Below are 15,526 nucleotides of genomic sequence, written 5' to 3' on the forward strand. Positions count from 1 at the left end.
ATTTCATTTTTGATTTGTTTTTGTGAGAGGTGGCCACTTTCATTTGTTTACCGCAGCTTCAATTGAAGAGGTGTTGCGCTACACTGTTGCAGGTAAAACCATGTGGTTATTATGAGGCAGACAACATATAATGCTGGCTTCAACTTGGCTTTCCATACAAATCATTCCATTACAAAATAAGTGGTTATTGGTCACTTTCTCATTATAAAAACTGTGTGTCTCAGTGGTGAAAAAGTACCCAATTGCAAACATAGATTATTTTTTTATGCTGGCCATACCATGGATCATTTAGCTATTTGATTTTGAATTTTGGGACCCTTTAGGTATATATAAAAAAATGTAAATAAAAGTATTATACATACATACACATTTTTTAAAAATAAAATATTGAACTTGGCGTCCACTATAGTGAACATAAACACAACATGCAATAATTTCAACGATTTTACTGAGTTAGACTTAATACAAGGAAATGATTTGCCCATATCTATAGATTTCACAACTGAGCGGGGGTGCAGCCATGGGTGGACCTGGGAGGGCATAGGCCCACCCACTGGGGCGCCAGGCCCAACTAATCAGAATGAGTTTCTCCCCCACAAAAGGGCGTTAATACAGAGAAATTCTCCTTAGTTTCATCAGCTGTCTGTGTGGCTGGTTTCTGACAATCCCGCAGGTGAAGAAGTCGGATGTGGAGGGCCTGGCCTGGCGTGGTTACACGTGGTCTGTGGTTGGGAGGCCGGCTGACGTACTGCTTATGGTAGAGAAATTAACATTGAATTCTTTAGCAACAGCTCTGGTGGACAATCCTGCAGTCAGCATGCCAATTGCACATCTAGTAGATATGAAAACTAGCAAATATTTTGTTTTTTTTGGACACAGTGAGTATACAAAACATGAAGAACACATGCTCTTTCCATGATATAGACTGACCAGGTGAATACAGGTGAAAACTATGATCCCTTATTGATGTCACTTGTTAAATCCACTTCAATGAGTGTAGATAGGTTAAAGAAGGATTTTTAAGCCTTGAGACAACTGAGACATTGATTGCGTATGTGTGCCATTCAGAGGGTGAATGGGCTAGACAAAAGAGTTAAGTGCCTTTGAACGGGGTATGGTAGTAGGTGCCAGGCGCACCAGCTTGTGTCAAAACTGCAACGCAGCTGGGTTTTTCACGCTCAACAGTTTCCCGTGTGTATCAAGAATGGCCCACCACCCAAAGGACATCCAGCCAACTTGACACAACTGTGGGAAGCATTGGAGTCAACATGGGTCAGCATCCCTGTGGAAGGCTTTCAACACCTTGTAGAGTCCATGCCCCGACAAAGTGAGGCTGTTCTGAGGGCAAAAGAGGGTACTCATTATTAGGAAGGTGTTCCTAATGTTTGGCATACTCAGTGTATTTAACCCCTTATTTTTGTTGGCACAAAGCTGCCTTCACACTTCCATTCGTTTGTATGGGTTACCTTCAGACGAGGCCTGTGACACTTATGGGGGTTGTAGAGCAAAACAGAGAACACAAATCGTGTTTGTGAGTCTCCCCCTTTCCATAGTAATTTGTTTGTAGCGCAAACCGTTCGGGCGCTACACACGCTTTCGTGAGAAGAACAATTTTCAGGTGGTGGAAAAAGTATTTGGTATATTGTCATACTTTAGTAAAAGTAAAGATAACTTAATAGAAAATGAGTAAAATATTACTTGAGTAAAAGTCTAAAAGTATTTGGCTTTAAATTTACACAAGTATCAAAAGTAAATGCAATTGCGAAAATATACTTACATATCAAAAGTATTAATCATTTCAAATTCCTTATAATAGGCAATTTTCTGATAGCCATGGGAACACTCCAACACTGAAATCATTTACAAACAAAGCATTTGTGTTTAGTGAGTCCGCCAGATCAGAGGCAGTACGGATGACCGGGGATGTTCTCTTGATACGTGTGAGAATAGGACCATTTTCTGTCCTGCTAAGCATTCAAAATGTAACAAGTACTTATGGGCGTCAGGGAAAATGGAGTAAAAGTAAATTATTTTCTTTAGGAACGTAGTGAATTAAAAGTTGACAAATATAAAGTACAGATACACCAAACCACTACTTAAGTATTTTTTACACCACTGTCAATAGTCGGGATGTCTCATGGTCTGAAACACTGCTGTAACTCTGCCACCTTCTCACAGGTTTCGAAAGAGAGCACCAAACGTAGGCTTACTCTGTCTACTGTACAAACAATTCAATGAGACAAAAAAAGCACATAAAAAGGCACCTCGTTGGCATGTTTTTCAATCCCCCTGGAATGTAAATAACACTGATGTTATATCATCAGCCTATATAACGATATTATGGAAATGTGGAACATTATGGAAAACGAGACTTCTCCCCTTCCCATTCATCTGAGAATACGGTCTAAGCCTAGTAGCCTACCATCCCCTGAAACCACTAATGAACATGACTGTCTGTACCCCATCTATCTTTCAATGGTGTTGGTCCTAGGATTTAAGATAGAAAACCAGCCTAAGAGAACCTCAGTGATCTTTAGAGGGGAAGCTCTGAGCCAGAGCGGTTCTCTTGGCTCCATTAGCGAAGAGCAAACACGGTGGTGTGAGTGAGTGAGTGAGTGAAAGCGGGTGAGGGAGAGAGAATGGCAATGCATTAAATCATTACAGTCACACCACCACAGGCAGAGAGGTTCGGGGTGGCGGTGGTGAACTAGTATTTGTATGGTATTTCCTGCTATCGCAGAGTGTGAATGACTCTGGACAGGACTACTGCAGACACGGAGTGTCATAGTAACTGCAAACACACCGAATGGAGGACTTGACCCCCATACCAACAAACTTTGTGACAACTGCAGATGTAAAAAGGGCTTTAAGCATAAATGTGATTGCATTTGAGTAAGAAGGAGTCCTAAGACCACCACCATTTCACTCTGTAGCTATTGCTTCCCATTGTCATTGTGTTGTGCAGCCATGCTGTAGGTGTGTCACATAGCAGCTTCCATTTCAATGGATCATAGGAAAACATTAACGAGCCAAGAACAAGACATTTCAATGCCACCTCAGGCTTGGCTTGTACCTGTAAAAGGGACGAGGCCCTCCGGCCCAATTAAACTAAACCATTTTAGTGGTGGTTGCCCTAGCGAAATATTCAGTCAATGTGCTTGCGATTGTTTTCGTAGAGCCCAATATAAAATTCCCAAACCAGTTATATTGCTCTATCTGGTAGCAACGGAGGGCACCAGCATCCTGTCCCCTGGATATGCATAAACTTGATCAGATTCATTGGCACAGCCCTGCAGTAACATCAGTTGAACCCTTCAGCTGGGTTGTGTCCTTTCGGCACTAAATGGGAGAAGTAAAAGTGGAAGGGACTACCTGGACTTGTCCAATAATAAACACTCATGTTCGTTTTCTGTTGCAAAACATGTTGTTACGTTGTGCCCTAATCAACCCAACCCTGAGGAGAAAACTACCATCCAACCCCCAGGGCCTTCATTACAGGGGGGGGGGTGAACCATATCCTACTTCTACCATAAGCTCCAGAAAGCCATCCTGAGAAGGCAGGCGTGTTGTCGTTTCAATCCCAACCCATTAATCTAGTGGTGGTGCTGGTGGTAGCCGTCTGCTAATCCAACGTGCTAGTAATCTCCAGACTGATTAAACAGACGTCTAATGCACCATGTGCTGCCCAACACTGCCTTTTTAAATCAATATTGTTATTGGAAACCTTCTGGTTAGATAAGAATGGTGAACAATAAGAATGATTATCTATAATTAAAAAAATATGCAGACGAAAGTATTACTTATAACAAGGGAAAAATGAAAAAATATATATAATTTTGTTCTGTACTCTTGCTTTGGTGCGAGATAAAGTGGTCATTACAGATATTACAGCTAGACCTGTAGTGTGTGAGAGGGGCAGATGAGGGCCATTTGAGACACCACATTACTGTTGAGCACTGAGCAGCTAGAGTCAGTCCGGGTGTTTTTTCTCTCCATTCACTGCCCAGGGGTGCAGCTGAACAGGACCCAGGATATGGCGACATGTGGTGCGGACTGCGGAGAGGACACGTTACATGGAAACTTCTAGAAAACGGGCTAACAAAAGAGCCTGGCGTCAGGCTGAAAGACTGATGAACAGGCAACACCAGGTGAACGTATCAACACAAGCCAGGGAAAAGAGAGACAAAGGGAAGGCAGAAAGGAGAGAAAAGACGAACGGATATAAAGCAGAAAACCACCCACGCAAAGAAATCCTAACCAATCAGCTTGCTTCGAGGATCCTGCGAGCTAACTGGCTAAACTGGAAAGCCAACCGAAAAGGTCAGCAAGCAGGAAGGAACAAGGACGTAGTGGATCCATTTGTAAATGAGTAACTTGGGTCCTTAAATCACATTGACAAGGACTCTTAGCACGGCCCTGTGAAGCACACAGAATTAATTGAAGGGCAGGGCACAAAAAGTCTGTTTTTCCATAGTTTGGCTAAGAGCTTAGTTCCTCTCATGCTAACTAACCTAATGTGGGCCAAGGCTACAGGTTTATGTGCCAAACGGCCATGCAAAAAAGGAAGCTGCGCTAACATGACAGGAAACTCAAACTGTTGCAATTATGGCAATAAAACAGATTGAGAACCAATCAGGACTAAGCTCTCACGCACCAATAACTGCAGGAAGAGGTTGGTAACTGCTTGAGAGCTTTACTTATTTAAAACCTTGACACACCTCACAAAGTAATCTTTCTCCCAATTTCTTTGCCATTGTTTTGGTGCAGAAGAATATAAAATAAGATTTTGCACTTAAGAAGATTGGGATGCCAAAAGTATTGGTACAAACAAATCTCACACGCAATTTGCATGAGGTCGCATTCACATGCCCACCATCACTAAATATATTTCACACCAAGTTAAGCATCAGTGGGAGGAAGGATAAGGACCTAGTTCTCCATATTGAATTTGAAGGGATTGAAGGAAGGAAAGTATTGCACCGAGACCATGTGAGAATGAGTTGCTGCTGACACGTCGACAGTACTATAATACATGAGGCTTTGTGGAGAGTCCCCATAAGATGAAGAGGAGCATGTGAGATGTGAGTACAGATGAAGAAGAAGAAAAACACGCCACAAAAAAATAAACATCCTGTTATCAAAAGGCAGTGGGTTTGCATAAATGGGGGCGTGGCTAGGCTCAGGCTTTTGAGACAGAGCTGCCACTTGGGCTGACAGGGAGGAGCTAGTCTCTGGAAGAGGCCAAAATGGAGCAGACAGTGGAATGCACCAGAAAAAGGCCTTGCATCGTCCTGAGTCAGTGCCCTGCAGCACTAAGGCTGAAGGAGCAGAACACCAGAGAGCCCATATCAATAAAGCATCTTAGAGTAAGAGTGCTGATCAAATATCAGTTTTGGATCATAACGAATAAGATGATATGGACAGATCCTAGATCAGCACTGCTACTCAGACGCTTTGTGGATAAGGGCCCAGAGCCTACTAGGCCATGTTTAAAAATCGGACACTTACCTGCGCAGGTGACCTGTCCTGCATTTCCAACATGCTCCTGTTGCTCCCCCCCAAAAAAACTCCAGGAGCAAGACGGGTTACCCGGGGGGGGGGGTGTTTTGACAAGGGAAAGGGGTTCACGGGGAGGAGAAAGGTCACCAGAATGCACATCATTCTCATCACAACAGTGTTTCACAAACATATTAAGCCTGTGGATGAGTAGATATGAATCTAAAAACAACCCCAGTTAGGTAGAACCGAAAGCAACAGTTCATAGAACAGTTTTATTCATGAATGCATAATATTTAGGCCTAGTGGGTTATGGGAGTGAGTGAAACGGTTGGCCTACAGGGTGCTACAAGACCTTGCCTGGAAGGCAGCCAAAGGTTAATGATTACAAATGGAGGATATAAGGCCAACCAACAGGGCCTAAAATGAATACCGGCTAACTGCCAAATGCGGGTAGATTTTGGCTTTGCCGGGAAAGAGCGTCTAATTTTACCAGCCACGTTGGCGCATGGTAACACTTCGGACTCAAACTTGTGAGCACTTCATAAAAAGAGTCAAGTATGGGCACAAGTGCGAGTTGTGCGTTGTAGCAAAAATAAATGTTGCTCTAATTTACTTGAATGACTTCTAAAGTGAGACTTTGTCCTCGTGTTTCTTACCCATTTACATAGTTTTGTTCACAAGCTCGGTTGCTTTTCAATGTTTGAGTTTGCTCTGACAGCTAACAAAAAGAGACATCGTTGGCCTCTTCTAGTGACATTGTAGCAGGCACAAGTGATGACTCGAGTAGCCCTGTCACCAAGGTAACCTTAAAGGGGGAGCAAAACATTTGACAAAATACTCAGGTCACAGAATATTTCATTAAATTGAGCAACATACCACATTACTTCTTACTAGTAATAGATTACTTGTTTTAGAAACATTACTAAGCATGCTCATCTGTTTTTTTCTTTGTGTAACTATGGCAAAACAAATATTTTGGCTGGGGGGGAAAAATGAGTGGCTTGTAGATTATTATAATATTATTTTTTAATATATATTTTTTTATCTACTTTCCACAGTGGCTGGTATATAAAATAAAATGTTTAGGCTCTTTCAACCAACCATCAAGCCCTCCAGTAGAACCCTCAATGATGCTAATCTTTACATAAGCTTTGTTGTGTCACTATGACATGTACAAAAAGGCCACACACAAACAAGCAGACTCGTACACAGAGACCCTACTCATTACGTGACACACAGACATCAAAAGCAGACCGGTCATTCTGTGTCAAAGAGAACTATTGGGTTGTAAAATGAGACCAACTCAAAACAACTGCTCTGCTTTTAGATTTTCACAAGGAGTTAAGACTCTGGCCTACAGGGTAACCTGTAGGGTAACCATCACTGCTTAGCTTCAAGACAGCGCTTTATATCGTGTGTGTGCATGTGTGTAGCGTTGCACGGTATACCGAAACGGCAGAACCTTTTCAAATGTGTCTCGTGTCATCTACTGATTGAGAACCAAGTCTATCAGCGCAGCCGATGTCCCCTTATAGTGCGAGAGCACCGTGCCTGCTCCACATACTCATTGCTAGCTCAAGGAACCACTGCACTTCATTGGGAGCCTGGGCTGCACCACCACTTATGCTGCAAAGAAGTTAACACAATTGAATAATGCAACACGGTTTGTAGACTTTTTGAAACCGTTAATTACTATTCACAAATATATAAACCATTACAACACAAGTTGATACCGGTAGCTTCCAGCTTTGTAGGCTAGCTTTCCTTGGTAGCTTACAGCTGAAGCTAACATCAATTCACTGCCCTAGTACCTTGTTTTTGATAATATACAAACCATAAAGCAAATATTGCTGATTTCAATGCGGATTGTCACCAAAAACAATTCATCTTCTTCCTCCTATGGGCCCCGCCTCAAGTCTCTCAATATCATCTTTGCTTGAGCCTAGAAAATGACTGTGTGAATGACATCATGGGTCTTAAAAGACACAGCGCACTTTTATATCATATTGGATGATATATATCCTAGCTATGACAGGCTAGAAGTTTGTATTCTAGCGCAAGTTGGCTTGTTATGGTTGGTTGCTGCCTAAGTTTCTCACACACGCAAGGCCCGTCCTCCACCGTCTCTCCCGCTGTATAAGCTCTGGTTAATAAAGTCGAAATGGACTTCTCTGCTGCTCCCCTAACTCGTATCCGACCATGTCTATACGCAACTGGTGGTCCTCGGGTTGGTTCGGGTCTCTATATTGAAAAACGAATTTCTGCATTTTTGCCCGGGTGGGAAAGCCCCAGGTCCATTTCAGAACAGGTCTAACTTTTTAGACCTCTACTTGAGAGGCCCAACATAACCGCTGTCACAACAGACAATACCAGGAACATTGTAAATGATGTCACAGAAACTGGACTTGGGCAACAAATAGGGTGCTTTTTCGTATTTGGCTAAATTAACAAAAATTAACAGTTGGCATTTCATTTTCCTGCTGTACCTTAAACACAAAGTCAGGACAAACACGGTGTGCAGACAGACAGATCACACAAATCAAACCTCAAGGGGTTGCTCAGAGCCAAATGTTAAAATGACCTTATAGTGGCTGCATCAACGCCACAATAGCGACTTCAACTGGTCTGGAAATAACAAGCTTTCCTTACACAAGACGCAACAGACATCCAGACACACACAAACGACAAGGTGGTACCATCAACAAGCTGCCAACCTAAACTATGAAAAGCAGGAATAGGTCTTTGCAAATATGTTCTCTGTTCATCATATAGAATGTTATGGAAGTGGATGAGTCATGTACAAGAAAAAAGAAAAACAGTGCCCCTCCCCCCTCTCTCCGCAAGAGGAGCGCCCTGTCACTTCTTAAAGGTGCAGGTGCCCCTATTTTCTTCTCCCACACGGACAGTCAGACAGACTGTAAAAAACAGCAGCTGTGTCATCATGCTCTCTCACTATAATCTGGCTGGGTGTAAGCCTATTTGGTCTTACGCAATTCGCTATGTGACCGACCAACTGCTTTCATCATGCCCGAATGTAGGTTATCCCTCATACCGTCGCGTCGGTCCGTCTTTAGCTTTAGTTCACAACATTCAAACAAGGCCTCTGTGACTATGACCCACAGTCAGGCTCACGTTGCGTCCCAAATAGCTCCTTATCCGCTACATAGTGCACTACTTTTGATCCCAGCCCTATGGGCCCTGGTCCAAAGTGGTGCACTATATAGATTGGTTAGTGCCCATGGGCCACGCACTACACACAATAACCAGTGGGCCTGGTGGAGCTGGAATCAGAGGAAAGCCGCAGGGCTGACTATAAAAAGAGCCAAACATAGTGTTCACATGTTACTCAACTGAGGATCATAAAGAAAAGGCCAATCCAACTGAATAGGAACATCTAACGTAACCAGCAACAGCTAGCCAACGCTATTCAAAAGTTAAGGCAACATTCAACAACATAGGACCAATACTGAATACTTCAGGGTGGATTGTCCATCTACTCCCACATTACTTCATCTGCCTGTAAAAATAGAGATGAAAACACCATCTATGGGTTAAAATTGACTCCTGCGATGATCACATTTAGTGCCTCCTCCAATGTAGTCAACTAGCAAAAGAACCGCAATATCGGACATAGGATAACAACCGCACTGGAATTAACCTAACCTGGGGCCAAGATAGCTTCTTTCGGATATCTCCGCCTTCACGTCTTTGAAAACGGTGGTTGCTTAGACCCAGGCTTATCCCTGAAGACATGAACGTGTGTTTGAAGCAGAGGACTGCACTGCACCATCAGAACAGAACAGCCTTTTATTAAAACAGGGTTTTTTAATTCACTTTCATTACCCATCAGCCATCACTTCATCAGGGTCACCTTCCACACAAAGGAGGGTGCAAGCCACATCCTCATGAACACAGGACCAGGAAGACGTAGCGCGCGGACACACGCTTGTATGTAACATAAGTGGGCCTGGATTAGGCTTCCTTTCAGCAGCAGAGAGTGGTAACCGGAGATGAACCCTGAAACTGGCAGAGTTTCTCTGTTAAAACGAGACTACAGATCCCAGTGGCTAACAACCCAACAAGCCAAGCCAGGATGGAGTCCCCCCTCTTTCACTCACTCACTCTAGCATCTTTGTATTTTCCTCTACTGTAGCCTCCGACTCCCTCTCTGCTTTCTCCCCATCCTAAATGCCAATTTAGTCAACATTACTTAATTCCAAAAGGCCCATTCCACTCTTTCTTTATCCAATTAAATTGTCTGTTAAGCGGGAAAAAACACATTTTCCTTTTGTCCAGGTACTTACAGAGAGATGTGTCGCTGCTCGATGTCCACCCTGGTGAGCTCGTCCTCTTCCACGTCCGTCTCTCCTCCGGAGCTGCTCTCCGTGGCGTCCGAGTCGAAGGCACTCTCCGTGGACCTCAGGTTGGTGGTTCCGCTGAGAGACAGGCGCTCCAGCTCCGCCGGGACAGAGCCGTCCTTCAGGAATCGCTCAAGCCCCTCCCTCTCCTGCGGGGTGAGGGGGGCGTCCTGGCCTCCGCGTCTCCCGCCAGGTCGGAGGGCATCCAGTGGCCCCAGGGTGCTCTCCAGGAGCCCCCCCAGCTGCTGCTGGACATGGTGCTCCACCTGCTTGGCCTGAACCACCTGGAGGCGCTTCCTCAGGCGCCGCAGACGCCCCTCGATCTCGCCCTGCCGGCTCTGGCTCTGCTGAGTCCGCTCCTTAACGTCCACTCCAAGGCTGCCCAGGCCCAGAGAGGTCTGTCGGTCCGTTGGGGAAAGGGATGATGTGTCCGTGGCCAGCGATGGTGGCCGTTCTGAGGGTTTGCTGTCGGGCCAGTCCATGGGGGTGTTGGTGGAGGCTGCGGGGGGTGCTGGCTGTTCAGGGTTTCCAGCAGGGTTGTAGGACAGTCCTGTGGGCTGCTGGTGCTGCCCTCCCCCGTTGAGAGGAGAGTTTCCTCTAGAGGCAGCTGTGTGGGGTTGGGGCTGGTGCACCGGGGAGTCCAGTCCATGTCCAGCAGGAGGCCTGTTATTACCTCCATTGATTGCTGTCATACTGTCCCGGTCCGCCCCGTTTTTGGCCAACTTCTTGGCCACGCCGTTGACCGGTGGCGGCGAGCTTGACAGGGCCGGGGGACCACCTCCTCTGCTGTTACTCATGATGCTCTTCAGCTGCTCCTCTGAGAGCTCCAGTGTCTTGTGTTTCCTGGGCAGGAAGCTGGGCAGAAGGCCGTGTTTCTGCAGCAGGACGCCTTGCAGCTTCAGTGACTCCTTGGTAGAGGGAACGGATGTCACGTCCGAGCACAGGTACGACGCCACCAGTGGCTGTAGTTTCCCAAGAGGTGTGGAAGGAGCCTCGTTGCCTCGCGGCGACTCCTCCCTCCCCTTACCTGTGATGGACCCCCCGTGGGGACCGCGCTCTTCAGATGCCTTGCGCTTGACGGTGCCGTTGCTGGAGACGAGGATGTGACTGGTGCCGCCGCTGCTCTCCACGCCGCTCGGGGAGAGGTTGGAGGGCGGAGCCAGTTTGAAGCGGATGCGGTGAGCTTCGGCCGGCGCGTCGGTTAGAGCGGGCGCCATCGCAGCCATGCAGCACAGGGAGGGGGCGGGCGAGGGGGCCTCTCCCGGTGCTGAGGCCAGCTCCACACCACCCACCTACCGCCTCGCCAGAGGACAGCCTAGGAGAGAGGGGGAGTCAGAGATATACATTAAAAACACAGCACCACATCCATGAGCCATTTCCAACGTTCATACTTGATAAATCATCATTCACTGTCATCCAAACCAAGAGCATTCTATGTAACGCTTCAAATTTGCCTATAGTAGTCATAATGATCTGGCCCTACTGCCACATTACAGCAATATGGTTGCTGACAGACAGTGAAGCTTTTATACATATGAACTCAGACATCAATTACATGTTTCTAGAGCACAGAGGAGCAGGTGCGTAGATGAAACCATAGCTGGAGGATAGAGAGTGAAGCAGGGCGGGGGGGGGGGGGGTTCATTTACCAGCAGTACTACATTGAGGAGCTATGCAGCTTAATTTATGTCTGCGTGGGACACAGGAGGGAACAGCTGATCTCACCAAATGTAGGTCAGAGCCCTAGCTGGAGCAAAGGCCTACCAACACGCATCCAGACATGGGGGATTTCAGCAGCCGATCATCGGTAGGTTAACAGGGTAAAAGAAAGGAAGGAGCAGAGTGATGGGAAAAGTACCTTACCAGGAGTAATTTCTGTATTTTCAAAGTACTTTCCTGAAGCTCAGATGGGCTTTTAAGACCCCATAGCGAAACTAAGCTCAACATTTCAATGTGTAATTTGGTTAGATGTTGGCAGGCTGCCTGGCTAATGTAATTCAAGAACAAGGGAGGGTACAGACTGAGGAGAAGACAGGTAAATCATAATGGTGGAAGGAAAAATATGCAGGTGGCTGGCTGGCTTTGCAAGTGCAAATTATGCTAGCACGATTCTAACATAGCTGCTCAATAGAAAAATCTGTGAGTAATATTTCTAAGAAATGTCTAGGTCATGAATACAAACAGGTCAGGCTGACACGACATGAAATCATTACTCCTTTTCTGAGAACAGAGAGCGAGAAGACTGGTGTGTTACGTTCTGAAAGGGTGCCGTGCTGTAACACTGCAGATCCAAAGGGTGTGGTGATGGATGGCACAGGTGTTAGGTTACACTGTGCAGCTGCGTAAAAGGATAGGCTACATGCTCCATCATTTCCTATTAGATTAGGCCTAGGCTTAAAAATCACCAAAAGAAAGGCAGTGTTGTGTTCAGCTTTATAACATTTGTCTACAAAGAATGCAATAATGTAAAGCGGTGCAATAATGTAGAGAATCATGTAGGCTTGTCTTACGCAAACGTGTAGCCTATGACTTTATTAGAACGCAAAAACAATGTCCATGTTTCACCTTCAAGATAAATGCAAAGCATTTACTGGGCTATTTGACCCAGTAAAATCAGGCATTCAAACTATTCCCACTTCCTAGATGTAAAATTAATTTTTCAACTTGACTCAATAAATAAATATTTTTTGCTATACTGAATGTTTCTCAACAGGGAGGGTGTTTTATTAACAGTACCAAGTAAATGAGGAAATATTGACCCGTGTCACTGAATGACACTACATTCAATATTACTTAACAGCTGCACTATTTTAAGCAACAGCGCTAGCAAGCAGAAAGGCAAGAAGCTCCTAAAAAGAAACTGAAAATGCAAATAGAAACACCTTAAAAATAAGGGCAGCTGCTACGAACTGACGAGGGGAGGAGAGGCATATGTTATATTCGTCCTAATCTTGTGATAATGTTTTACTCAAAATGCCTTGCGTGTGGCGGCCATGGATGGGCTGGGACAAGCTGGGACGTGGAGCTGCTGCAGTAGGGGGGAGGGGAGAGGTGTGAGGAAACAAGTTGTCCCCCATCTGGCCAACCACATCTTAGTGGACAGGAAAACACTGAAAACCAATCGAAGCTGAATGACAGTCAGGGCAACCAATTGGATGGCTCTGCATGATTGGTAGGTGCGGAATGTTGAACAGCAATGCAGATTAGGGCATATCTCCTCACAAAATTGAGGGAAAATGTAAGGGAGAGAAAGAGTAAGAAGGGGATGGGAAGGCCTAAATCATTTGATTTTCTCTCAAGCCATTTCTGGAAGCACTTTTCAGAAATGCTCTTTTGTGAGTTGTTTTCCTAAGGCTGCTCCCCCATGTTGCTGGTTGAGTGGGGAGATGGGAGATGGCTTACTTAGTGAATAGATTCTAGAACATTCTGGAGGGGTATGTTTATTTGACATGCATGAGGGTCAACTTCCACTGTGCTAATCTGAACCCATCATCTGTACTGCTGCTACCATATGATGAGTGGTCAGGTGGGGGTGAAAGGCCCCACTTTAAAAAGGAGGGATGGAGTCACTCCAGTTGTGGACAGGGTCCCAGGTGTTAATTTTTGTATGGACACAGCCGACAATTCCTCACCCATCTGCAACCGCCCGACTATTTGTGATAAAGTGAGAGGCCTGCACCCGCTAACATATCAAATGCGCTGTGGCCTACAGCCCGAGACGGCAGATTGTTCTTTTGACATAAGGTGCAGGATTTGTGTTGCATTATTTAGACACGTTTCTGCTCATAATTTCCAACATTGTGGTAGGCTGTTAGTCAGCTTGTCTATAATTAGATACACGCAGCTTCTCTTCTGTCATTACACAGTATGCTGCCCTAGTGTACTAAATAAACCCTTGCTCACCAGAATATCATAAAATAGATAAGTGTGAATGCTTCAATCTAGTTGACGTCGGTAAAGTTCTGTCATCTCGGATTCTTTCGCAGAGCAAAACCTTTTAGGGACCGGGAAGAAAATGCAACATTTCCAAATGACATCAGTTTGACCGATTGTAAGGAAACAGAAAGCTGCTAAAAACAACCCAACATGTTTCTGACAAGATTTCACTTCCTTCTGGATGCATATTTGATGTGGCTGAAATACTATCAGCTTTTATGATGCTGATGAAGATACCGTCTGTAGAGGTGCTAACTGCGCATTTGCATTCTCTCAAGATGCTGAAGGAAATAAATCATATTTCTCCACTCCTGTTACCCAGTCAAAAATGTAGCCTTACTCTGCAGGAATTAATATTAAAGCTATGTGTGGTTATAGACCTAATCAGTGTCCAGATTTCAGTTTCTATTTAACCCATCGGAACAGTAGGCTACAGTTCCCTTGACGTGCCATAGGCCTATTTGAAGTCCCCGTCTTGTGACTGTCGAATTTGTATAGCGCCTCACAATCACCACACATAACCAAATCGTTCACAGACTTACTTTTCTGCCCCCCCTCCCCTCTACTTTCAATTCTCCATTTCGCAACTTCAATGTAGCCTATAAATAGCAGAATAATTATACATTTATGGACTTACGGTATTGATCTCTTTATTCAACCCGCCCGCCATCCACCTGCCCTTCCTCCACACAACATTTCATGACCCTAAACCCGACCGACCCGCGGATATAACCGTGGAGACTGCGGGTTATGAGTTAACCCACGCATCACACACACAGAGTCTCTGAGGAGTGTTACTGTAGCTTGGTATTGAGTCATGTCAAACTAGACACTAGAACCGTGCAGCTGTGTCAACTATCAACTGAGACAATAGTCAGAGCCAATGACATAGCAGCACCTAGCAAGGCCAGGGCAGACATAAGCCTATTTAAAAGGTGAAGGAAATGATAGATGCTTAATTAAATGTATGTAGTTCTGTCCTTGAGCTGTTCTTGTCTAATGATGTTCTGTATGTCATTCTGTATTATGTTTCATGTTTTGTGTGGAGCCCAGGAAGAGTAGCTGTTGCTTTTGGAACAGCTAATGGGGATCCTAATATAATACACGCATGATTACCCCACACACACACACACTACTCTAGGGATGGGCACGGTTAATCAAATATCCGGATATCCGAACGGATGGTTAGTATTCAAACACTTGAGTATTAATTTTTGGAGATTCTTTTTTAGGCCTATTTTAACTATGAAAAAAGCTTCATGTAAATTATATTGTTCATCTTACACTGGTACACACAAGGACGTACTATGACATTTGAAATGCTTAATTGAATAAAACAAAAACTTTAGAATGTAGTGTTTACTTACGGCGCATTGACCTACTGCTGCTTCAGACGCAATGTGGTGTTGACAGTCATTGTTTACAGTTGTACACTGTAAATGTAGCCTACAAGACTTACAAAATAATGGTTTTATTTTCAAGCTCATTTTCACTCTGATGGGCTATGGGTTGCGTTTCACATGAAAAGGTATTTTACTATTATAGTGCATTAAGGCCTACGGTCAGCCCTGACAACGGTATGCTATTTTCCAAACGTCAAATAGTGATTGGCCTATGGGCACGCACACCAATGGCGAGTCCTCAAGGCCCGCTGGCACAAATCAATACAACAAAAATTATCACCAGAAAACCTTTTGGGGGAAACATAATTAGCTATATGATGGCAAAACATC

At 44.8% G+C, this 15,526-nt stretch overlaps 1 protein-coding gene across 3 annotated transcripts in view; it reads right to left on the bottom strand.

Annotated features, from left to right (window-relative positions):
* LOC139580721 (KAT8 regulatory NSL complex subunit 1-like) overlaps window positions 1–15,526 on the bottom strand; it is a 75,749-nt gene that overhangs the window by 39,776 nt on the left and 20,447 nt on the right. For all 3 annotated transcript variants that reach the window (XM_071409669.1, XM_071409682.1, XM_071409674.1), the window contains one exon: window positions 9,804–11,172. In XM_071409669.1, coding sequence (XP_071265770.1) covers window positions 9,804–11,083 — 1,280 coding nt within the window. In that variant the 5' untranslated portion in view covers window positions 11,084–11,172. The remainder of the gene's footprint in view (window positions 1–9,803; window positions 11,173–15,526) is intronic.

The sequence above is a fragment of the Salvelinus alpinus genome, chromosome 1 (assembly GCF_045679555.1).
Source record: "Salvelinus alpinus chromosome 1, SLU_Salpinus.1, whole genome shotgun sequence".
NCBI classification, from domain to species: domain Eukaryota; kingdom Metazoa; phylum Chordata; class Actinopteri; order Salmoniformes; family Salmonidae; genus Salvelinus; species Salvelinus alpinus.